Raw genomic sequence first — 24,807 nt, forward strand, 5'->3', positions numbered from 1 at the left:
TAGTTCCTGTGAAATAAATCTTTTTCCTTCCTCTTTTCATCAGAGTCTGCAGCTCACAAAACCCCATCCAGCTTCTACCGCGGGACTCTTCAGTTTTCTACACGGAAAGAACGAGCCCTCTTCATTGGCCAGATTCCCTGTCGCTCTCTCCTTACGACCCAAAGTGGTGCCTTTTGAAACCTCTCTAGTCCCGCCTCCCTTGCCTAATTGGTTCATTCGAACAGACCCCTGTCATCTCAGCCGTTAATTGGTGGATATAAAAGACAAGCTCCGATTGGTTTTCAGGACGGAACCGATGAGAGCGAGTCAACGATTGGCTTATCTGGTTTGGGCGGGCTAGAGGAAGGTTCAAACCCGACTGGAGTTGCTCTCGTAACGGACGAGCGTCTGTGGAGAAGCGGCTTTCTCTCTTATTGTCTCGTGGGCCCCGCTGGTTTAGTTGCTTGCAGGGTTCTCGAGCCCTTTCACGACCGTCACCATGGAGGTGTCACCACTGCAGGTATAGCTCGCGGAAGAGGCGGGTCGTGAAGCCTCAGCGCGGCCCGGTATCTCTAGCTGCCGGTGAGGGGCGAGGTTCTTGGGCTGTCCCGCCGCGGAAGGCTGGGAGCCTGTATTCCGTGTGAACCCCGGTTTCCTGGGCTCCGCGTGATCGTGAAGAGGGTGAAACGCCTTATGGTGCTAATATTGAAGAGTTATCGGCTAAACTGGCTTCTACGGTGCTGTGTTTTGTTTTACTGTTTCTAGGGGCAGGATGCAGTTGGTCCTGTCGTAGATCTGTATTATAATGTGATTTCAAGCAGCACGTGCTGATGCTCTCCTCCCCTACTCTCCGGCTGAAAATGGGATTGAATGTCCCTGACCTTGAAAGGTGCAGAGCAGGGCACAGTATTTCCATTGAGGCGCCGGCAGGCTCGAGTTGATCAAAATATGTCCTTCCTGTGTTCACAACGTTAACGTGGCCAAGGGATTAAATCGATAGTCTCTCAAACTACTGCTGCTGAACTAGAATCTACTATGTGCCTGGGACATAGTAGGCACTCAGTAAATATTTATGGAGCAGATGAAATAAGTGGATGTATTTTACTGCTATCTAAAACATTCAAGGAAAATATCTCCATGTCAGATGCACTTAGTGAGATAATATATGTATTAAAACTGACACCTGGGAACGTGGCTGCAGTTCATTCAAATTTACCTGTTTGTACAAAACAATGTAAACACCAATACCTACTAAAAAATTGCGATTTGTTATTGTATGTTTAAGCATATCATTATGGTAGGGGTTTCGTTTATAGTTTCTGATAAACCTATAATTAAAATTCCCTTTTCAAACTTTTTTAAATTGCTAGCCTGTAAATGAAAATATGCAAATCAACAAAACAAAGAAAAATGAAGATGCTAAGAAAAGACTGTCTATTGAAAGAATCTATCAAAAGAAAACACAGTTGGAACATATTTTGCTCCGTCCAGACACCTACATTGGCTCTGTGGAATTAGTGACCCAGGTAAAATTGAACTAATTAAATGCAGTTACTAAGTAGTTAAAATGTGTACTTTTCCAGGTTTTCTCTATTTCATGTGCTTTGAGTGTCACTGGAACTGGCCTAGGCTGTTTATATTACACACACACACACATATGTATTAATCCAAAAAACTTTATAGTAATCATGATAAAACAGAATAAATGTAGGGTAAAAATAACTGTATCTCTTTGCCTTATTTCTAGCAAATGTGGGTTTACGATGAAGATATTGGCATTAACTATAGGGAAGTCACTTTCGTTCCTGGTTTATACAAAATTTTTGATGAGATTCTAGGTAAGTAAATTCTTTCATATAAAGATTTACTGGTCAAAACCTTCATAAGAAGTATCATTCCTAGCAAACCTTTTGTATCCAGAGCAGGCTTTTTAACAATAGTTGGCAAAGATGAAGCAGGGAGGTTGAATTCTTTCCTAGAAACAGTACCATGAATAGAAATTGCTGAATTAACACCTCGTTAATTCTTCTCCTGTGCTTGAGTTTTCCTTTCTAAGAGTTAAAGAATTTTTAAAATACTTTTTACAAATGCATATTTTATTTTCTTTCAGTCAATGCTGCAGACAACAAACAAAGAGACCCAAAAATGTCTTGTATTAGAGTCACAATTGACCCGTAAGTCTCTTCTTGGTCTTTTGTTTGTTATAGTTCATCGTTACTGTTTCTTGCATTCACTTAGATTTATAGTGAAATTGGCTTTTTTTAAATGAAAGTTTGCCAAAACACATAAAGTCATAATGCTAAAATGAACAATCTATGATAACCTACCACCTAGATCCAACAGTTTTCAACACTTTGCCATATTTGCTTCATTTATGTTTGTTCTGAAGCATTTTAAAATAAATTACAGATATTATGACATTTCATCCTTAAATAATTCAGAAAGCATCTCCAATAATTGCTTGAAGTATTCTGGAGTCTAGACCTTTTAACTTTTTCACATGATGCTATTCAAATAGTAAACCAGCAGGTGGTGATAGAAATTTAACATTTCTGGTTATAAATGCTGGGTGTCCCTTTGTGGGTGGTCAGGATGCTTGTTTCACCTTTTTATTAGTCAAATCAAAGTCCAAATAAATTTTTAGTATTTAATTGGCAAGCAGGGAAGTTTACAACTGATGTTTTTCCCTTTCATATTTGTTTTGCAATGAGCTTTGTTGGATGGAAAAGCTAAGAGCTAGTATAATAATACTGTTTCCAAATTTTGTTCTTTTCTTTCCATTGAGCATAAATCATTTCCCTTTGTTTATCTTAACATTTTAAAATTTCATATTTTTACAACATTATCAGTGTCCACTCAGGTGTTGGAAAAGGTTGAATTTTTTTTCTCCCTCTTGGCTCCTATTTCAGGAGTATCAAGAACTAAGCATGGTGGGAAAGGTAGTTCATGCTGTATTTCAGAAGTTATATATGAAAAAGAGTCATAAAGAAATTGAGACTTTGCTGGGTAGAGTAATCTTGGTTGTAGGTCTTTGCTCTTCATCACTGAATATTTTGTGCCAATCCCTTCTGGCCTGCAAAGTTTCTATTGAGAAATCAGCTGACAGTCTTATGAGAGCTCCCTTGTGGGTAACTAACTACTTTTCTCTTGCTGCTTTTAAGATTCTCTCTTTGTCTTTAACCTTTAGCATTTTAATTATGATGTGTCTTGCTGTGAGCCTCTTTGGGTTCATCTTGTTTGGGACTCTGTGCTTTCCGGGCTTGTATGTCTATTTCTTTCACCAAGTTAGGGAAGTTTTTCATTATTTCTTCAAATAGGTTTTTGATTCCTTGCTCTCCTGCAACCACATGGATGGACTTAGAGGGTATTATGCCAAGTGAAATACGTCAGACAGAGAAAGACAAATACTGTATGATTTCACTTATATGTGGAATTTAAACAAAATAAGTGAACAAACAAAACAAATAGATACAGACAAAAACATTTTGATGGTTGCCAGGTGGAGCGGGGTGGTTAGTGGGTATTGGTGAAAAAGAGGAAGGGATTAAGAAGTACAAATTGATAGTTACAAAATAGTCATGGAGGTGTAAAGTATAGCATAGGGAATAGAGTCAATAATATTGTAATTATATATGGTATCAGATGAGTACTAGATTTATTGGAGTGATCACTTCGTAAATTGTAGAAACGTCTGTACGCCTGAAACTAATATAATATTGTATGTCAGCTGTAATTGAAAAATAAAAAATTATTAAAAGGAAGAAGTTGAGACTTGTTTATATATTTTAAAAATAATTATTTAAATATAAAAAATACTTAAGCACTAATTTAACATTTGTTTTACAATGAAATTTCAATCTTAGGGAAAACAATTTAATTAGTATATGGAATAATGGAAAAGGTATTCCTGTTGTTGAACACAAAGTTGAGAAGATGTATGTCCCAGCTCTCATCTTTGGACAGCTCCTAACTTCTAGTAACTATGATGATGATGAAAAGAAAGTAACAGGTAAAGTTTTGAGGAAAATAAAGAATATATTGTATTTTAAATGACTATGGCAAAAGTTTTAAAATATGAGAATAAATCTCTATAATTAGATCACTTTGCCAGTGATTAAGAAATAAAGTTATTAATGAGATAATAACATAATATTTTATATTTATTTGCCCAGGTGGTCGAAATGGCTATGGAGCCAAATTGTGTAACATATTTAGTACCAAATTTACTGTGGAAACAGCCAGTAGAGAATACAAGAAAATGTTCAAACAGGCAAGTAAATAAGTATCTTTTGCCTTGGTTATAAATTGTACTATAGCAATTTATAATGCCATTAATGGTTGATTTCATTCAACATGATTTAGAATCTATTAAAATATGGAAATTATTTGTGAACATAGGTTATTTTTTAGGACTTATAAATTGGTGTTATTTAGTTCTAGTTTGTGAGGTGACTTGAATTTTTTTATCTTTTATATTTTTTACTTCACAGACGTGGATGGATAACATGGGGAGAGCTGGTGAGATGGAACTCAAGCCCTTTAATGGAGAAGATTATACATGTATTACCTTCCAGCCTGATTTGTCTAAGTTTAAAATGCAGAGCCTTGACAAAGATATTGTTGCACTGATGGTTAGAAGAGCATATGATATTGCTGGATCCACTAAAGATGTCAAAGTCTTTCTCAATGGAAATAAGTTGCCAGTACGTATTTTCCTGGGTGTTAAGGGTAATAGAGAGGGTATTATCATTGTCAGAAGCAAAATTGATTTTTCCTCATATATTTTTCTTACCACTTCTCAGATATGTTCTTGAAAAGAAAACTATACCACATTTTTAAATCAGCTTATTTTAAACTTACAAAGGAAATTTCTTTCTCAAAGAAACACCTAAATAAATCTTTTTGTGCCCTTTAATGACCATTCTTTTACATCTATCAGTGAACACCGTTTCATTCGTTTTGAAAAATCCTCTCAGCTTATTATCAAATCTTCTTTTTTATAACCTTTTTATACCATTTTAATTCCTGTACAGGTGAAAGGATTCCGTAGCTATGTGGATATGTATTTGAAGGATAAAGTAGATGAAACTGGCAATCCATTGAAAATCATCCACGAACAAGTAAACCACAGGTGGGAAGTGTGTTTAACAATGAGTGAAAAAGGCTTTCAGCAAATTAGCTTTGTCAACAGCATTGCTACTTCCAAGGTAACTTTATTCTTGAATTATTAATCATGACTTATATTTATATATGTGTTCTCATTATTTTTAATCTATAGAGTGAACTTCAATATTTGGCCACCTTGGTGTAAAGGAAGCTAAATTAGACTTTTTATGTTTGATTATAACTTTGAGGATACTGAGCTTTACAGTCTGTTATTTTTCCTCATTAGGGTGGCAGACATGTTGATTATGTAGCTGATCAGATTGTGACTAAACTTGTTGATGTTGTGAAGAAGAAGAACAAGGGCGGTGTTGCAGTAAAAGCACATCAGGTATTGTATTTTAGCACAGTTTTCTTTTACCAAAGTCAAGAAAGAGAAAGGCTGTAAATAAAGCCTGAGTAAGTTTTTAGTGATTTAATCTCAACTTTTGCTGCAGGTGAAAAATCACATGTGGATTTTTGTGAATGCCTTAATCGAAAACCCAACCTTTGACTCTCAGACAAAAGAAAACATGACTTTACAAGTCAAGAACTTTGGATCAACATGCCAACTAAGTGAAAAATTCATCAAAGCTGTGAGTATTTTGAGGGAAATAAAAATAGAAGCACCTTGCTTTATTTTCCATTGCCCTTCTCAGTTTTGCAGAAACAAAGATTCTTACCCACATGTTTTTTCACTCTGAAAAGGAAGTTGAAAACACAGCTCTTACATCATTGGTCTTACCAGAGCCTTAATTACCATGCCTATATTCCCCCATTTCTTATCACCATTCAGTTTAGATCACTTCTGGATGCAGCCCATCTAACTGCTAAACCTTGAATGCCTAAAGTTGTTCTCAATCACATATCCAAAACTCAGTTCTGTCCCTACTCACTGACTTCCATACAAGGAATTCCCCCACCCTCAAAAAACAAAACTATTTTCTATCTTAGTAAAAGGCCCCAACCAACGACTAGGTTGCATAAAAAAAAAGCTGAGCACCTTCCCTGTACCCGCCCTCCTCTCTAATTAAACCGATAAGCATCTCTTGGATATGTCAGTACCTTCCCACTGTCATCTCTTTTGTTAATAAGTTCTTAATGTTCATACAATTTTAGTCCTTTCTTTGCAATGTTCTTGAGTAATCTTTTTGAATTAAAGCACACATTTTTGTCTACTCTCTTTTGAAAGTCTTTCAGTGACTTCTACTCTTAGAAAATATCTAAATTCCTTAATTTAGTGATTAAGACCTTACCATCTCCAGCTTTATTTCCTTGCCACCTTTTCCTGTGTTATCTCATCTTCAATCCTACTGGCTTTAAGTTACTGAAAAACATAGTACTCTTCCCCTCTTTAGAGCCTTTTCACATGTTAATCCTTCTTCCTGGAATGCTTTTCGCCTGGCTAACTACTTTAGGTCTTAATGACCTTTCCTCAGGAAAGCCTTTCTACCCTTCTCCCTGACTAAGTTTGTTCCAGTATAACACTGGACATACATTATATGTAGCACATTTTTCACTTATCCATAACACTCATCACACTTGTGATTTTTAATTTTATTTCTAATTTGTCTTCCTTGTTGTATATTGAACTTCATGAGGACAAGGACCATGTCTAATTTGTTTTAGCCACTAGTATCCAACATGTAGCTCAGCATCTGGCACAATATAAGTATGTAGTAAATATTTATTGAACCCAAAGGAACCAGCCTCCTCAGTAGCAATCACCTGAGATAAGAAGATGTGCCACCCTCTCTCCAGAAATTATTTTTCTGCCTCTTTTCAATCTTTGAACTATTTTTATGGGAGCTCATTTGTATTCTAAATTTCTGACAGAACTCTTCTTCCTAACATGAATCGTCTCATTTTCAGGCAATTGGCTGTGGTATTGTAGAAAGCATACTAAACTGGGTGAAATTTAAGGCTCAAATCCAGTTAAACAAGAAGTGTTCCGCTGTGAAACATAACAGAATCAAGGGTATTCCCAAACTTGATGATGCCAATGATGCAGGTACACATTTAATGTTTCCAAACTTTAAATCTTGTAGTTCAGTTATTTGTTTTATTCATTAACAGCATACCATGGATATTTTTTCTTTGACAGTTAATATCAAGAAAATATCTTTACTGTGTTAAAAACTATTGAGTTCCCTGTTATTGAACATTTAGGTCATTCCCAGGTTTTGGGCTGTTATAATGTAGAGATGATTATTTTGGGGTATAAAACAAAAATATTTACATGTCGCTCTATAGGAGAGGAAAAGGTTTTCCTCAACCTTCTTAGGTCCCTGAAAATTAAACTGACAAAGACAAATTAACAAAAGAGAAGCATACACGTTTTTAATATAAGTTTTACGTAACACAGGAGAAAATAAAGGAAACAAAGCCCCAAAGAAATGGTTAAACCCGAGTGTTTTTATGCTAGGTTTGATAAAGAGTGAAAAGTCATATAAAGATACAGTAAGGCAAAGAGTATGGGCTAAGTGTAGTAAACTTGAGGAAGCTCCAGAGGCTTAAATGAATATTCAGGAGTAGTATACATATGAGAAATTAGCCTAAGAAACTAAGATTTTATTTTTTAATTTACTGTGAACTTTAGCTAAAATATATATCTGTTAGTTCTATTTTACTCCTAAGCCAACTTGTTATGAATTGTAAATTATTTGGCTAGTAACAGCATGTCTGAGTTAATATTTGAGGTTGAACTAAATGTGTCAATATTAATTTGTGTGTTTTTATTTTAGGGGGCCGAAACTCCACTGAGTGTACACTTATCCTGACCGAGGGAGACTCAGCTAAAACTTTGGCTGTTTCAGGCCTTGGTGTGGTTGGGAGAGATAGATATGGGGTTTTCCCTCTTAGAGGAAAAATACTCAATGTTCGAGAAGCTTCTCATAAACAGGTAGAATATGAAACTATCTTTAGAATCTATATTTAGTTTCATAATGCAGGACTTTATGCTTGTGTTTCATTCCCTCATTGGGCATTTTTGAAATATATTTTAGATAGCTTGTTATTTTAAGGACTTGGGTATATTACAGTGTCTTAACAGATCTTTCTGACTTACTAAAATATAGACTAAAAGTAACGCAAATTACTGGAGCTCAAGAAAATTCCAGCAACATATACCATTGTATTTCTTTGTTCTTTTCAAATTTCTAAACAAAACATTACTTTTCCTGGTATATGTCCATTTCAGATAATGGAAAATGCCGAAATTAACAATATCATCAAGATTGTGGGTCTTCAATACAAGAAAAACTATGAAGATGAAGATTCATTGAAGACTCTTCGTTATGGGAAGATAATGATTATGACAGATCAGGTCAGATTTGCTTTTCAGACATTTTAGAATGTTAAAATAAATTAAACATGTCTTTTTGTTGCATTGCTTTTGTGGCATGAAAGGAAATTACTTGAAGCTTTAGTCATTCTCTCTAATCAACATCTAATCAGATGTTATGCTTATTTCATATGTACATTACATATATATACAGGTTAAGAATCTGGATTTGAATAGTCTTTGAATATTTGAATAGCTTCTTTTTTTTTTGATCCCCATGAAAAAAATTTCGAGAAATTGCCAGTATGTCAATCATGATTCTTTCATTTCTAATAATTCTCTTGTGTTTGGCTTTCTAAATATTTCCAGGACCAAGACGGTTCCCATATCAAAGGCTTGCTGATTAATTTTATCCATCACAACTGGCCCTCTCTTCTGCGACATCGTTTTCTGGAGGAATTTATCACTCCCATTGTAAAGGTATATTAATTTCTAATATCAATGGATATTTTAAGGCCCACTTCTCAACCCTTGATATACACATAACCCCATGTATGTATGGTGATATATGGTGGTAAGCAGAGGACCCAGCAGTGTACAAAGCCACAACAATATGATCTTTACCACAGGTATCTAAAAACAAGCAAGAAATGGCATTCTATAGTCTGCCTGAATTTGAAGAATGGAAGAGTTCTACACCAAATCATAAAAAATGGAAAGTCAAGTATTACAAAGGTTTGTAATAAAACCCATATAAAGTTTCTCATTTCATTATGTACTGTTATACAAGATTATATGCAGTAACTTGGTATTCTTGGTTGCATAGGTTTGGGCACCAGCACATCAAAAGAAGCTAAAGAATACTTTGCAGATATGAAAAGACATCGTATCCAGTTCAAATATTCTGGTCCTGAAGATGATGCTGCAATCAGCCTGGTAAAGATGTGTTGTATTTCATACATACATTCTAATTTTATAAATCACTGCAAGAGATATTTTGGAACCTAGTACCAGTGACTTTTGCATCTTCTAATTTGCAGGCCTTTAGCAAAAAACAGATAGACGATCGAAAGGAATGGTTAACTCATTTCATGGAGGATAGAAGACAACGAAAGTTACTTGGCCTTCCTGAGGTAAAAATTTTAAATATATCCCACAAAATGTACTATTTACTGATCTTTCAGGAATGATATAGCAAATTTATGTAGTTATGTCAATAAAAAGTGTAATAATCGATAACTATATAAATATTCTTATTTAATCACTGCATGAATGTATTGGGCCTGAAAGAAATTACAAAGACAATGCACTTTTTTCTAATTGTACAGCAATTGAATTTGCTTTATCTTTTTATCAAATTTATTGGGGTGACATTAGTTAAGAAGACTATATAGGTTTCAAGTGTGCAATTCTGTAATATGTCATCTGTATATTGCATTGTGTTCACCACCCAAAGTTAAGTCTCTTTTTGTCATCATGTATTTGACCCCCTTTACTCTCTTCTACCTGCTTTATCTTTAAAACATATAAAATACTGCCATATAATTCTATATTTTTGAGGGACTTATGAATTGTAGAAAATACTGCTGAAAAGTTTCTTTGTTTTATTATTTTAAACTAGATCATGTAATACTCTCATTGGTCCCTCAGGATTACTTGTATGGGCAAACAACCACATATCTGACCTACAATGACTTCATAAACAAGGAACTAATCCTGTTCTCAAATTCTGATAACGAGAGATCTATCCCGTCTATGGTGGATGGTGAGTTCCAATTTGTTAATCTGTTTTTATTATAACAGAAATCAATGCCCAGAAATGGTTAAGTTAAGGATACTAATATTTGCACTTCTTTCATATTGAAGGTTTGAAACCAGGTCAGAGAAAGGTTTTGTTTACGTGTTTCAAACGGAATGACAAGCGAGAGGTGAAGGTAGCCCAGTTAGCTGGGTCAGTGGCTGAGATGTCCTCTTATCATCATGGTGAGGTAAACACACAATCTTTAATGTTTCTAGAAAGCATTATAGCAGAAACACCTGCAAAATCATTGTCCAAACACTTGGTGAGACTATAAGCTGGCACATCCGTAGTAGAGAATAATTTGGTGAAATCTATCAGACTAGAAATGTGCTTATACTTTACTTTGACCTAACAAATCTATTTCTAAAATTAATATTTCTATAAGGATACTCATAAGTCTGCAAGGATCTATGTTCAAAGTTATTTAGTGATGTTTATTATAATTTTGTGATGCTAAAATTAAAACATCAAAAATGTCTATTGATTGGAAAATTGTTATAAATTGTGACACCTATTATTATAATTTTGTGATGCTAAAATTTAAACATCAAAAATGTCCATTGATTGGAAAATTGTTATAAATTGTGACACATCTATGGAATTAGTAATATAGCTGAAATAAATCTATGTACTAACATTGAAGAATGTTTATGTTCTATCGTCAAGTGGGGAAAAAAAGAGGCAAAACAATTCTTAAAATGTCTAGAAGGCTATGCTCCAAATTACTGATTTTGGTTGTCTCTGGCAATTGGAAAGGGCATCTTTTTAATTTTTTATCCCTGGGAATTGAAAAGGGCAACTTTCCAATTTTTTATATATGTCTGAATTATTCGACTTCACACAAACATTCCTTTTTTATTTTGTGATTATATTGCTTTTTTGCATTTATTATGTTATAAAGAACTAGATTGCCTATAAAGTTCTAGAACTTGAAATGTAATGATTATCTTGCTTGTTGCTTTCAAATTAAAGTATACTGAGTACTCAGTAAATGTTCACATAACATTTTCAGATGCTTACCATGTACCATGTATACAAAGATAAATATGTTTCTTCTCTTCAAGACATAATCACAGTTTAACCAAGAGAGTAAGACATATACACACACTGTAGAATAAAGTTATATGTGTTAGAGTAGAAATGAGAAAAGTGTTGTAACTCAAAGTAGGAAATATTTTACTCTGCTGTGGGTGAAGAGAGGAGCTCTGCCTTCAAGGATTTGATTGAAATTATTGGAAAGCAAGAACCCTGAATGTGGAGCCAGAAGTCTGAGGTTAAGCTACTAAATCTGCCATGTATTTATCTGGGAAACATCAATAAACATCTATAGTCATAAAACCTTACAGGATTACAGTCAGGCTTAGTCATAATAATGGATATGTATTATTAAAGGCCTATAGATCAGGTTAACGAATCTTTTCCTTCTCCAGATGTCACTAATGATGACCATTATCAATTTGGCTCAGAATTTTGTGGGTAGCAATAATCTGAACCTCTTGCAGCCCATTGGTCAGTTTGGTACCAGGCTGCATGGTGGCAAGGATTCTGCTAGTCCTCGATACATCTTCACAATGCTCAGGTGGGTATGCTTTAGATTTCTAGTGATTGCCACTTCCAGTTTGGAAATAATGTGAGATTTTGTTGACCAAAAAATATATAAAAATGCAGTTAATCAGAAAGTATTTTTGCAGATAGACTATTATTTAAAAAAAAAAAAAAACTAGCTCACTAAAGCTTGATTACGCTACTCTTTGCAATGAACAGAAAGTAAAGCAAAATCCTTAGTCTTTCTGTCTCAGTAAATGGAATGCCATACTTCTAATTCTCAGGCTAAAAACCTTAAAGTCACCCTTGACTCCTTTTCTCCATGCTTGTGTCCAATTCATCAGCAAATCCTATGGGCTCTGCTCTGGAAAAATACTAAGCCACCCCGTTCATCCAAACAATTATAATATAGTCTACCATTCTTTTTTATGGCAGCCAAGTTTTTTTTAAATAGGTCACTGGTTCAGAACCTTTCAACTACTCCATTTAAAGTCTAACGCCCTGTTTTAGCTAACCAGACCCTCTATGATCTGTGCTCCCACCCCCCATATCTTTTGATTCTATCTCATATTATCACAGCTCCAAACACATCTGGCCTCTGTCTGTGCATGCCAAGCAACTCCCTCTTCAGGGCCTTTTACTTACTGGTCCTTCTGCTTGCAATACTCTTTCTCCATATAACTCATGGTTCATTCTCTCAGTTTCTTTTCTGCTCAGATGTTATCCTATCAGAAAGGACCTACCATTTCTTAGCACCTCTTCAATCACTCTTACCTGCATTATTTTTCTTAGCATTTCTTCCACCACCTGACAAAATGTATGTTCATTGTCTTGCTTCTTGTGTTAGAATGTGAGCCCCTTGGAGGCTGAGACTTTATGTCTGCAGTGCCTGACACATAGAAAGTGCTTAATAAATATTGTTAAGTGAATATGAATCAGCAAGTAAAGCCAAGGTAATCTTCATGTATAGATATGAGATAACACATGTCCTTTTCATGAAAGTTAAATATCAAAGCCAGTATTTTATAACATTCTTTGATTATTTTCTTTAGCCCTTTGGCTCGGTTGTTATTTCCACCACAAGATGATCACACATTAAAGTTCTTATATGATGACAACCAGCGTGTGGAGCCTGAGTGGTACATTCCTATTATACCCATGGTGCTGATAAATGGTGCTGAAGGAATCGGTACTGGGTGGTCCTGCAAAATTCCCAACTTTGATATTCGTGAAGTCGTGAATAATATCAGGCTTTTGATGGATGGAGAAGAACCTTTGCCAATGGTAACTATTTTGTGTATATGAAGAACCTTAGTTTTCCTCTGGTTTCAATTTAGTGGACTATATGGTTAAAGGGAACACAAATATCCAATTTATTTCATACTTAAATGTTAGTTAAATTTATTGTTTAATGCTGTTGTGATTTCACATTTAGAAAATATATTTTTTAAAATACCAATTTAGCTTCCCAGTTACAAGAACTTCAAGGGTACTATTGAAGAGCTGGCTCCAAATCAGTATGTGATTAGTGGTGAAGTGGCTATTCTTAATTCCACAACCATTGAAATCTCAGAGCTTCCCATCAGAACATGGACCCAGGTAAATAAGCGTGGATTTCTTTTTTGATTTTTGTGATCAGGGGAAACACTTTTTGTACTAACGCTTGTTAAATATTCAGGATTAGTCTGGTTTTAGAAACTTACAAAAGGATTATTTATTTCTTTAGACATATAAAGAACAGGTTCTGGAACCCATGTTGAACGGCACAGAGAAGACACCTCCTCTTATAACAGATTATAGGGAATACCATACAGATACCACTGTGAAGTTTGTTGTGAAAATGACTGAAGAAAAACTGGCAGAGGCCGAGAGAGTGGGACTACACAAAGTCTTCAAACTCCAAACTAGTCTCACATGCAACTCTATGGTAGGTCTTATTTTATGAGAAATAACGTATGTTTCAATTTATGTTAAGATTAATATCAATTTTAAAAGGAAATCATAAGCTACTTTCATATTTTAAAAGACTAATTTCTCTAAAATCGTTGAAGTTTAGCCAAATTATCTATTCTGGGCCCTAATTTTGTTTTTCTTGTTTTACAAAAACATGAAAACAGGTGCTTTTTGACCACGTAGGCTGTTTAAAGAAATATGACACAGCGTTGGATATTCTAAGAGACTTCTTTGAACTCAGGCTTAAATATTATGGATTAAGAAAAGAATGGCTTCTAGGAATGCTTGGCGCTGAATCTGCTAAACTGAACAATCAGGCTCGCTTCATCTTAGAGAAAATAGATGGCAAAATAATCATTGGTATGTTTTTGGAATAATAACTGCCTGTACTAAAACTGTAATCATGCCAAACTTCCTTTAAACGTTTTTGGTGAGATAATGTTGGGGAAGGAGGGAGGGAAAAATCCATTTAGTTCAACCGGCTACTTAAATGAACATTTCTTTGAAATGCTTAATTGGACATTTATAGTTTGAAAGACATAGTTTTTCCTAGATTGAGCATCTTGAGGAAACAAGACTTAGTTGACATTTAGACAGAATTGAGAGTTAGAAGAGGTTCCTATATAAACTGATCAAGAGAAGAAATAATAAATCTGATAGAAAAAGGCTGGGAGTAAGATTATAAATGGTTTCTATTATAAGTAAATTGTGTACTTAAGCCTGAAAGAGTCATGTCTTAGGGAATTTTTTTCTTTTGAGACATTCTAGAAGCAACTGAGTCAGGATTTAAGTGACCAGGAAGAAAACAATTTTGACTAAAGCTTGGAGTATAAGGAAGGTTAAAAGAAATAGCTCATTTCTGGCCAGGGCTAATGAGGAAAGCTGGGTAACTAATTCATGCTACTAGATTATAGAAGCATGTACCAAAATTTGATAGCATAAATTCCTGATAATCACAGGATGATTTTCTGGTGGCACACAAAGATGTTTAACTTAATAGTTACATGTTCAGTTTCATGTAAAATAACACCAGCATGTCAGCTCCTTATTTTTATAGATATTATTGCTTAAGGCAAGACTAAAATGAGTAATATTGGACATGATTCAAAGAAAAACGAAAAGTAAAGGTTGTATTGACTACTGTGAACATTGAAAGAAAGTCATTGTAGAAAAAGGGGATGAATGCAACATGGAGAAAAACAATGTGTGGGTAGTGGCACTGAACACTTGCCCAGTGAAATGCTGAAATAAAAAAACTAGGGAGAACAACCGAGGTGGAGACTTACCAGAAATTAAGGTTTTAATTGTCTTTTGTTCTTTTGAGGGTTATAGTTAGATCACAGCCCCATGAGTTGACTGCCCCCTTGTGGTAATTTACATTTCCCAATGGTTTAAGGAGAATCCTTAACTGCAGTTTACCCTTGAGCAATACCGGTTTGAACTGTGCAGGTCTGCTTGTACACAGATTTTTTTTTCAATAAGTATATTGGAAAATATTTTTGAGATTTGAGACAATTTGAAAAACCTCACAGCAGACAAACTTTATGATCTTAATTTTTTTTCTTTAACTTTATTATAAGAATACAGTATATAGTACCTATAACATAATAAAATATGTGTTAACCGACTGTTACTAGTAAGGCTTCCAGTCAGTAGTAGGCTATGAGTAGTTAAGTTTTGGGGGAGTCGGGTTATATGGGGATTTTCGACTGCACAGGTAGTCAGCGCCCCAACCCACTGAGTTGTTCAAGTGTCAGCTATATATACCAGTATGTATAAATTTATGTAAGACAAATAGTTTAATTTCCAATTTTAATCTTTTCAATTTACATAAAACCTTATCACTTTCCAAAAATATTGCTCAAAACCATTATCTCTGTTTATGTTTTTTAAATAGAAAATAAGCCTAAGAAAGAATTGATTAAAGTTTTGATTCAGAGAGGATATGATTCGGATCCTGTGAAAGCTTGGAAAGAAGCCCAGCAAAAGGTAATTTCTTGATTAGCATTTTTCTGTTTTTAAAGACTATATAATCTAATTATTTATATAATGACTATATAATCTGATGTATGTTTCGCATTTCTTATTAAAGCTACATTTTAATCCCTCCTTTAGGTTCCAGATGAAGAAGAAAACGAAGAGAGCGATAATGAAAAGGAAACTGAAAAGAGTGACTCTGTAACTGGACCAACCTTCAACTACCTTCTTGATATGCCTCTTTGGTATCTTACCAAGGAAAAGAAAGATGAACTATGCAAATTAAGAAAGGAAAAAGTGAGTTATTGATGGTGGGTGGTACATGTTGCTTCGTTATCTTCTAATGGTGAAAGTAAAAACTTAATTGTGTGCTTCTCGAAAATGCTGTTTTTGCACATATATTAACTCTTAATTTTCTGACTATCTTATGAAGGAACAAGAGCTAGAAACATTAAAGAAAAAGAGTCCATCAGATTTGTGGAAAGAAGACTTGGCTGCTTTTATTGAAGAGCTGGAGGTGTGTAGTTTATAATGCCCATGTTAGAAATAATATATTCTAGCAATATACCTCTTTGTCAAGAAATTTCACAATTGGCAATAGAAAGAATATAGAAAGCATAAGGAAACATTCCAAGATAACACATAAAAGAATAGATTGTTAAAAACTAGCTAGAATAGACTAAAGGATGCCAGGAAACATACAACCTAGAAATTTTTTGAAAGAAAGGAAAGGGCAGGAGTTGATTTTTGACCTGTTGGGACTAAGAAGATAAAGAGAATTAAAATATGGAAGACCAGCCCAGTCCCCCAAGTCAACCTAAAAGGACAAAGACAATTTACCTTCAGCATTAGCCGATCAGTAGTTTAAGAAGATCCTGTTACTTAAATCTCACTAATACGGTTTTCCAACATTATTTTAACATAGGAAAAAGCATTTCAGAAATTAAAAAGATTAACACAAATTTTTATTATTACACTTTGGTATAATGTCCAGCTTGCAATCAGTTGATTAGATAACTATACATTGCTGAAATCACATTTCTTAATTTGAGTTTATAAATATGTATATATATACATATGTATTTTGTTCCTAACCCAGTTTCCCCTTTTTATTTTCAGAAAGGTTAAGTGGTAGAATCAAGATTAGAACCTAGTCTTCTGTCTCTGAACTTTTTAAAGTGTGTCTTAATTATATCTTCACTATTGTAGTGGTATACTAAGTTATAGAACAGGTTATCACAAATTTATCTTATGATGTAACATTGAAATCTATTCAACTTTTGCCTTCTATTCTATCCCTACAAAGTAGCTAAGATGTAATGTCTTTGTTAGCTTATAAACTCGCTTTCTTCTATTCCTTGTGTAGACTGTTGAAGCCAAGGAAAAACAAGATGAACAAGTAGGACTTCCTGGGAAAGGGGGGAAAGGAAAAGGGAAAAAAACACAAATGGCTGAAGTTTTGCCTTCACCAAGTGGAAAAAGAGTCATTCCCCGAGTTACCATAGAGATGAAAGCAGAGGCAGAAAAGAAAATTAAAAGGAAAATTAAGGTAATACTCTTGAAAACATTATACATAAAACACTTTAAGCATATTTCCATATAAAATTGAACAAATTCTACTATAAATTTTCTAATTCCATAGTTTGGAATTTATCCTATATCATAACATTCCTTTCTTAAGAGCCTGATTTTTTTAATGTTTATAGCTTGAAAAAGTCATACCTATACCTTTATTCAGAGCTCTTAACCAGAACCCAAAGAAAAAAAAAAATCACTTTTCAACCAGATATATATTTGTATATTTGACATTATAGTATACCAAACAGTAAGTTGGCAGAACATCACCATTTTCATCTTGCTATATTTTAGAATGAAAATTCTGAAGGAACTCCTCAAGAGAATGGTATGGAACCAGAGAGCCTAAAACAAAGATTAGAGAAGAAACTGAAAAAAGAACCAGGTATTAAAACATTTTAAAGAAAATGGTATAGAGTTGAGATAAAATTATGTTTGTTACCTAGTACATTTCACATTAAATGTTCCATAAGTTATTATTGAGTAACATGAAGGAGAGCTATAATATGTGGTCTTCTGTTGCTGGTTTTTTTCACTTACCATAATGTTTTCCAGGGTGACCCATGTTAGTAATATGTATCAATACTACATTCTTTTTTATTGCCAAATAATAGTTCACGGTAGAGATAAACATTTTATTAGACTTTATCAAAATTAAATTGTTCATCAGTTGGTATTTGGGTTGTTTCTACTTTTTGGCTATTGTGAATAATGCTGCTATAAACATTTATGTACAAGTTTTTACGTGGACTTGTTTTAATTTCTCGTGAGTAGATTCTTAGGAGTAGAATTACTGGGTCATGATTTTTCTATGGCTGACCTTTTGAGGAACTGCCACACTGTTTTCTGAAGCAGCTGCACCATTTTACATTCCCACCAGCAATACATGAGAGTTCCAATTTCTCCACATCCTTGCCAACACTTTCTTTTTCATTCTAGCCATTCTAGTGAGTGTGAAGTAGTATCTCATTGTGGTTTGGGTTTGCATTTCTCTGTTGGCTAATGATGAGCATCTTTTCATGTGCTTATTGACCATTTATATTTCTTTGGAGAAATGTCTATTCAGATCCTTTACCCGTTTTCTAACTGGTTTACTTGTCTTTTTATTGTTAAGTTAGTTCTAAGAGTTCTTTATATATTCTAGATGCCAGTCCCTTATCAGATATATGATTCTGAGATATTTTCTGCCATTCTGTGGATTGTCTTTTCATTTTCTTGATAGTGTCCTTTGAAGTTCAAGTTTTTAATTTTGATGAGTCTAATTTATTTTTTATTCTTTTGTTGCTCCTGCTTTTGGTATCATATTTACTCTTTTGCCAAATTCAAGATAATGAAGATTTATGTTTTCTTCAGAGTTTTAGTTTCAGCTCTTAATATTTAGATCTCTAATACATTTTGAATTAATTTCTGTATACAGCATAAGGAAAAAGTCCAACTTCATTCTTTCGCACGTAGATATTCAGTTATCCCAGTACCATATTATTGAAAAAACTTCTTTCCCCGCTAACCTATCTTTGCCCTTGTCAAAATCAATTGACCATAAATATTAAGGTTTATTTATGGATTCTCAACCCTATTCCATTGATTGATCTGAGTCTATCCTTGAGTATCTACTTTGCTAGTTAATGTTTGCTCCTGTGGGAAATACAAAAATGAAGAAAACAGATAGAAACACCACAGTGTTAAAAAGAAGGAATAAAGGTATGCTGTGTGTGCCATACTGTGCAAAATTATATAGGGCCTAAAATGCAGCACACATTTAACTTGAAACCCAACTAGCAGTCATTTAGCATGTAAAACCAATAAATCAGGTACGTATGTTGAGCATTCATGTTCCCATCACTATCTCAAATATTGTGATGGCAAAGAAGTGGGAATGCGTGGCATTTGCCCTCAAGAGGTTTATCAAGAAAGAAAGTTAGAGCAGCATATACTAGCCACTGTAAAGATTAGAGAAAGGTGAGATTATAGAGGCTTTGTGAAAAAAGTAAAACTTGGGTTAGCGTCGTGAAGATTAGGTAAGATCTAAGCATTCTAGATTGGAAGAAGAAATATGAGCACATAATATGCATCGGACAATGAGAAGGCTCCCTTAACAGAGTGGGGGTTTTTATATTGGAAAATAATAAGAACATAGGTAAACCAGATTATGCAGAGCTAGGAAACTGGTTTGTTGGAAGATAGATGAGAGTCAACTAGAGAATAAGAAATCGATAGGTATACTGATAAAAATATGAAGAAAGGACTATATCAGAACAATACAGAGACTGCCTTGTAATCCTTGTGGGCCAAAATGAGGGAAATAAAGATCTCTGAATGGGTATATGAGACATTTTGGGGAAAGAATTAACAAGATTTAGCAACTTCAAACTGCCATTAAACGTCCCTCAAGTTTTGGTCCCAGCCATTCTTTTCCCGTTGAATTGTCTCCTTTGCCTTGACTTCAGCATTAACCTTCTGTTGAGCTCCTTGCTTCTATTCTTCCCCCTTTCTGATCTCCACTCTTCAGCCTGAGAGAACTTTTTAAGAGGTAAATCTGATCATATTGGTTCCCTGTTTAAAACAAAATCCTTAACAAGACCAACCATTCTCCCCACTAACTTCTACTCTCCAGCCATAATGGGATTTTTTCCAGTTGTCTGCATGCATTGTTTTCTCACATGCTGTGTCCTGAACTGAAATGTGTCATCACCCACCTCCCTGCAACTAGTTAATTTTTATTTAACCTTTGGATCTCAGCTCAAGCATCTCTTTCTTGGAGAAGCCTCATGTATGTATACATACTACGTACCCTGCATAAACACTTGGCATTTGTTTATGGGAATAGATGACCAAGCTAAAAGCTACACAGAGGAGGAACCACATCTGTTTCTGTTTACCATTGCACAGAGCTTAATGAATATTCGAAGGATGAGTGAATGATTGATGAAGAAACGCGCGTCTAAGAATATGTAAAGGTGGTTAATTCCTTTCTCCCCTCTAGGTACCAAGACGAAGAAACAAACTACATTGCCATTTAAACCGGTCAAAAAAGGAAAGAAGAGAAACCCCTGGTCTGATTCAGAATCAGATGCGAGCAGTAACGAAAGTGATTTTGATGTCCCTCCACGAGAAATAGAGCCACGGAGAGCAGCAAGTAAGAAAAACTGGAGAACATGTAGATATTCTGAGAGATTTGAATGGCCAATATATTTCAGGGCACTTGATCCCAGAAATTATCTCTTGGGGCAGTAATTTTTTTTATTTTAAATTTAAAATTATATAAATTTTTAAATATTAAATTTTTAAAAAACTAAAGCATCTTAAAAAATTCTAAAGCATCTTGTAGGAGATCAAAATGAAATTTAAGTCTTCATGAAATGTGACATCAATCTGTGGATTAAATATTTCGCCTATTACTCTCTGACTCTTTGTATATATATGTTTTTAATAGCAAAAACCAAATTCACAGTGGATTTAGATTCAGATGAAGATTTCTCAGATTTTGATCAAGAAACTCAAGATGAAGATTTTGTGCCATCTGATGCTAGTCCAGTTAAGACCAGAACTTCCCCGAAGTAAGTATCTTCTCTGATACGGATTTTATCATTATTATTTTTAATAGCTGATGTATTCTTTATTATTTGTCACATTTAGAATTGGTTGTCAGGATGTGTTAATTTTTATTCTAGACGTACTAACAAAGAACTGAAGCCACAGAAGAGCACCACGTCAGGTATGTATTTATGTAAAAATTGTGAATCATCTGCTTTACTGGGGTGCTCAGGTCCAACTGAGTTCAAATCCAGACTACATTTGAAAACAAATGAGAGTTCTCATGAGCATTACATTGATGTTGTTCATTAGGTTTAGTTTTGCACATAAATAGATTCTACACTTAATATACTAAAAGTAATCATGTGATTGTCCCAGGTACTATGCTAGGTGCTAGAGAGACCAAAAAAAAAAGGCTGTTTTTGCTAATGGAGAATCCAGAAATTAGAACAAAGTTATAAAAGTGTTTTAAATATTTCCAAAGAGTCAGGCTTGGTGTTTAAATAGGAATTCATAGGCAGGAGAAAGCAGCAAATGGAATTTCATGTGTTGCTTAAATGTACTATTTTCCTTTTCATTTGAAGTAACGGACTTTGATGCTGATGATGCCAAGGATGATGTTCCACTTTCTCCAAGTTCTCCTGCTGCTGATTTCCCAGCCGAAACAGAAATTGTAAACCCTGTTTCTAAAAAGAACGTGACGGTGAAGAAGACGGCAGCAAAAAGTAAGCCAAATCTTTGAAATGAGTTAATATTGGGATTAAATAACTGACTACCGCAAGTCAATTTCAATTTTTTATTCCTCAAAATTACTGTTGATATTGAAATTACATCTTTTCCAAATGAAAACAAATCTTTAAATTTTTATAATCAAAATTTGTAGTCAAAAGGTTTAAAATCAATACATTTCTCAAAATGCCAGGCATTATCTAGCTCATTTCTATGATGGGGATAGGATTTGTAAATTAATCCTAAAAAAAGTTGCTAATGATTAAGGTATAACATACTTATAAAAAAAATTGGATGCTTAAGAATTCTTTGATTCTCTAATGTATTTTCAGTTCCATTAGATTGTCTTTTCCTGTATTAAATATAAGCAGTCAACAGGTTGTTAAAGTTCACACTGAGAACAATTCATTTAGAGCGTCATGATGAATGCCTGTGGTGACTTGCAGGTCAGGCTTCCACCTCGACTACAGGTGCCAAAAAAAGGGCTGCACCAAAAAGAACCAAAAAGGATCCAGGCGTGAATTCTGATGCCCCTCAAAAGCCTGATCCCCCAAAAACCAAGACTCGCCGCAAAAGAAAGCCATCCACTTCTGATGATTCCGACTCTAATTTTGAGAAAATGATTTCTAAAGCAGTCACAAGCAAGGTGAGTGTTTATCCTAATCAGTCCTTTTGCTACTGATGTTTTAAAACATATAACCAAGCTTTCCTCTTAATAATTTAGCACATTTTTAAGAAAATAAATTTAAACCCCATAATCCATTAGCTTTACCTATATTTAGTTTAGTTGTAACGGTTACCTATGCCACTTAGTCAATGAGGGAGTTGCCTTAGATTTATTTCTTAATATTTATTAGAATGTGGAAAACGTGAATTGTAGTCTGTTGCTATATTTTTTACATTGTGATTCTACTGTCAGGTTGACATTGTGCAAAATTACTTGGGCTTTTCTCTTTCAGAAATCCAAGGGGGAGAGTGATGACTTCCACCTGGACTTAGACTCAGCTGTGGCTCCTCGTGTAAAATCTGGGCGGGCAAAGAAGCCGATAAAGTACCTTGAAGAATCAGATGAAGATGATCTGTTTTAAAATGTGAGGTGACTATTTTTAGTGGTCTTATTGAGCCCAAGACTGGTTTGAATCTCTTAATTTCCTCCCCTTTAAATTTAGTTTGGGGAAAGTAGTTTTGATCTAAAATCACCAAAGTGAAGTATATAGAGCCCAGCGTCCCTTATCTTTTTATGATACAGTCTAAATGGTGATACATCTCATGGGCATTGTTTTTTTCTCTGCTTTGTCTGTATTTTCATTCTGTTTCCTTTTGTCTTTAAAATCTGATTTTAACTTCTTCTGGACTCCAGAGATAGTTATGTGGTCATTCCAGCATAATGTAGTTTGTTTATTGACCATACATTAAGCTAAAATTGGAGCACTTTGATATAAAAATGTCTACTGTGCCTCCTTTCCGACCTTCATAAATATGAGATAGAGCATGATTAATTCTGTTTTATCTTAGTTATATAGGTAATTTTCCATCAGATAGAATTTTATAGTTCTAGTACAAATACTCCCCACTCAGCCTTTTATGTGCTGAATTTTTGTTCAAACAATGAGATATTGCTCATATTCTTCATACTCTTTTAGAATGTCAGCAGAGGCTAAAGAAAAACACCTTGGCTGTGTCTGTAGAACCTCAACACAGTCAAGAGGATGAAGAAAATTAGACCATAAGTTATATAAACCAGTGCTGTCTCAACTCTTGACTGTCCCCTCTGGCTGCCTCTGAGTCTGAATTTCCCAAAGAACAAATTTCTGGGGAGCACTAGATTGCAGAAGAGTGGGGACAGCATTCATTCAAAGACCTTAAATATTTTATTGATACCATACTCAGCAATGAGCTTTTATATCCATTTTGAGAAATCTCCATAATTTTCAACTTGTAAACTTTTTAAAGACCTTTCTGCATTTTACACGTCTGTGATTTGAATAGTGTTATCAATGTTTTTGTAAATATTTAATATGTTTTTCTATTTAGCTAAATTCCAGCAATTTTGTACTTTAATAAAATGTTCTAAACATTGCAACCCATTCTTTGTCCTTTATTCCTCCTGCACTATATACCCTTTTGAAACTTTAAAATCTATCCCTCTTCACTTCCTTTTTTTTCTATATAAGAATTTAGACCCTTTTTTTTCGCTTCTGTTTGAAAACTACTCTGATCATATTCTGATGTGCCTGACAGCACCTGGCCGTAGTGACAGTTCTAAGGGATAGGCACCAGGACCTAAGCAGGGCCAACCAGGTTTGTTCATGGATTTCATACACGAGTACTAAGTTCTTCTCCGCTCTCAGATGGCCTTGGCCCCACATCAGTAGTTTTAAATATGCATGAGGGCTTTTTTTAATGATTCACTATTTTAACAGATATTTTGATAACATAATCAACTGCTTGATATCAGTCAATTATATCAGGGCAACTCGCTAATCACTTAGGGAAAAAAAAAGTTAGATAAATCCATCCCCTCCTCATACCTTACACTTAAGTAAGTTCAAGTAGACTAAATGTTTAAATGTCAAAAATAAAATGATTTTAAAAGGTACTAAAAGAAAAGTGATCTTGAGTTACAGAGGGATATCCTAAACATCCCCAAGGGGACTGTTGACAAAAATATGAAAAAACGAGTCCTTTCATCAGAATCTGGACAGAAAAGACCAAGCTTTTTGTCGTAGCAAGTCTCACTTAAATTCAGTTCAAAAGAAGAATTGGTTGAACATGTGCAAAAAACTATGTAAACACACAAATGCAAGTTCAAGTAACACAGGAGATATCAATACCCTGGTTATGATATAACTTGGAAAAATGCCACCATTAGGGGAAAGTGGGCAAAACATATAGCAGATCTCTGTATTGTTTCTCACGACTACATGTAAATCTACAATTATCTCAAAAAAGCCACATACAAAAGTGCTTATTACTTAAGTGTAACAATAAAATTGATAGTAAACTTAAATGTTCAGCAATAGGAGACATTTAGTAAAACAATTGGTTTAAATTATAGTACAATGAGGAATACCAGTTACTCATTAAGAATGATCATGTATGTTATTTATTGACTTGAAAATATACAACATTGCTGAGTAAAGAAAGCAAATCAAAGATGAAATCCCTGTCTGGTAAATATGTATTTGTACAAAATAAATAATGGGAAAAAAGATGTAAACTCTTTGGAAAGGAAAATATCAGAAATGTTTCCCTTTTGAAAGTAGAAGTTTGCTCCTGAACGCTAAAG

The 24,807-nt window shown here is 34.4% G+C and overlaps 1 protein-coding gene across 1 annotated transcript; it reads left to right on the forward strand.

Annotated features, from left to right (window-relative positions):
• Positions 1-326: 326 nt before the first annotated feature.
• On the forward strand, positions 327-23,601 carry TOP2A (DNA topoisomerase II alpha). Its single transcript, XM_039873565.1, has 35 exons — positions 327-499; positions 1,350-1,505; positions 1,727-1,817; positions 2,090-2,153; positions 3,843-3,988; positions 4,152-4,249; positions 4,470-4,682; positions 5,013-5,186; positions 5,372-5,473; positions 5,580-5,717; positions 6,994-7,132; positions 7,866-8,023; positions 8,321-8,446; positions 8,774-8,884; positions 9,034-9,139; positions 9,231-9,340; positions 9,445-9,537; positions 10,055-10,169; positions 10,271-10,392; positions 11,636-11,784; positions 12,803-13,034; positions 13,215-13,349; positions 13,477-13,677; positions 13,868-14,063; positions 15,601-15,692; positions 15,819-15,977; positions 16,114-16,197; positions 17,047-17,229; positions 17,550-17,640; positions 20,239-20,391; positions 20,689-20,812; positions 20,927-20,970; positions 21,374-21,514; positions 21,965-22,164; positions 22,478-23,601. Exons 1-35 carry the CDS (start codon positions 479-481, stop codon positions 22,604-22,606), a joined length of 4,596 nt encoding a protein of 1,531 aa, XP_039729499.1. The 5' UTR covers positions 327-478; the 3' UTR covers positions 22,607-23,601.
• Positions 23,602-24,807: the final 1,206 nt, after the last annotated feature.

The sequence above is a fragment of the Pteropus medius genome, unplaced genomic scaffold (genome assembly GCF_902729225.1).
Source record: "Pteropus medius unplaced genomic scaffold, Ma_sr-lr_union100, whole genome shotgun sequence".
NCBI classification, from domain to species: Eukaryota; Metazoa; Chordata; class Mammalia; order Chiroptera; family Pteropodidae; genus Pteropus; species Pteropus medius.

Bases quoted from the DNA above. Each gene is read 5' to 3' on its own strand.
- TOP2A (XM_039873565.1), top strand. From the start codon at position 479: ATGGAGGTGTCACCACTGCAG. The intron at 4,683-5,012 runs GTACGTATTTTC...ATTCCTGTACAG, and splicing joins TCAATGGAAATAAGTTGCCA to GTGAAAGGATTCCGTAGCTA. The intron at 20,813-20,926 runs GTAAGTATCTTC...TTTTTATTCTAG, and splicing joins AAGACCAGAACTTCCCCGAA to ACGTACTAACAAAGAACTGA.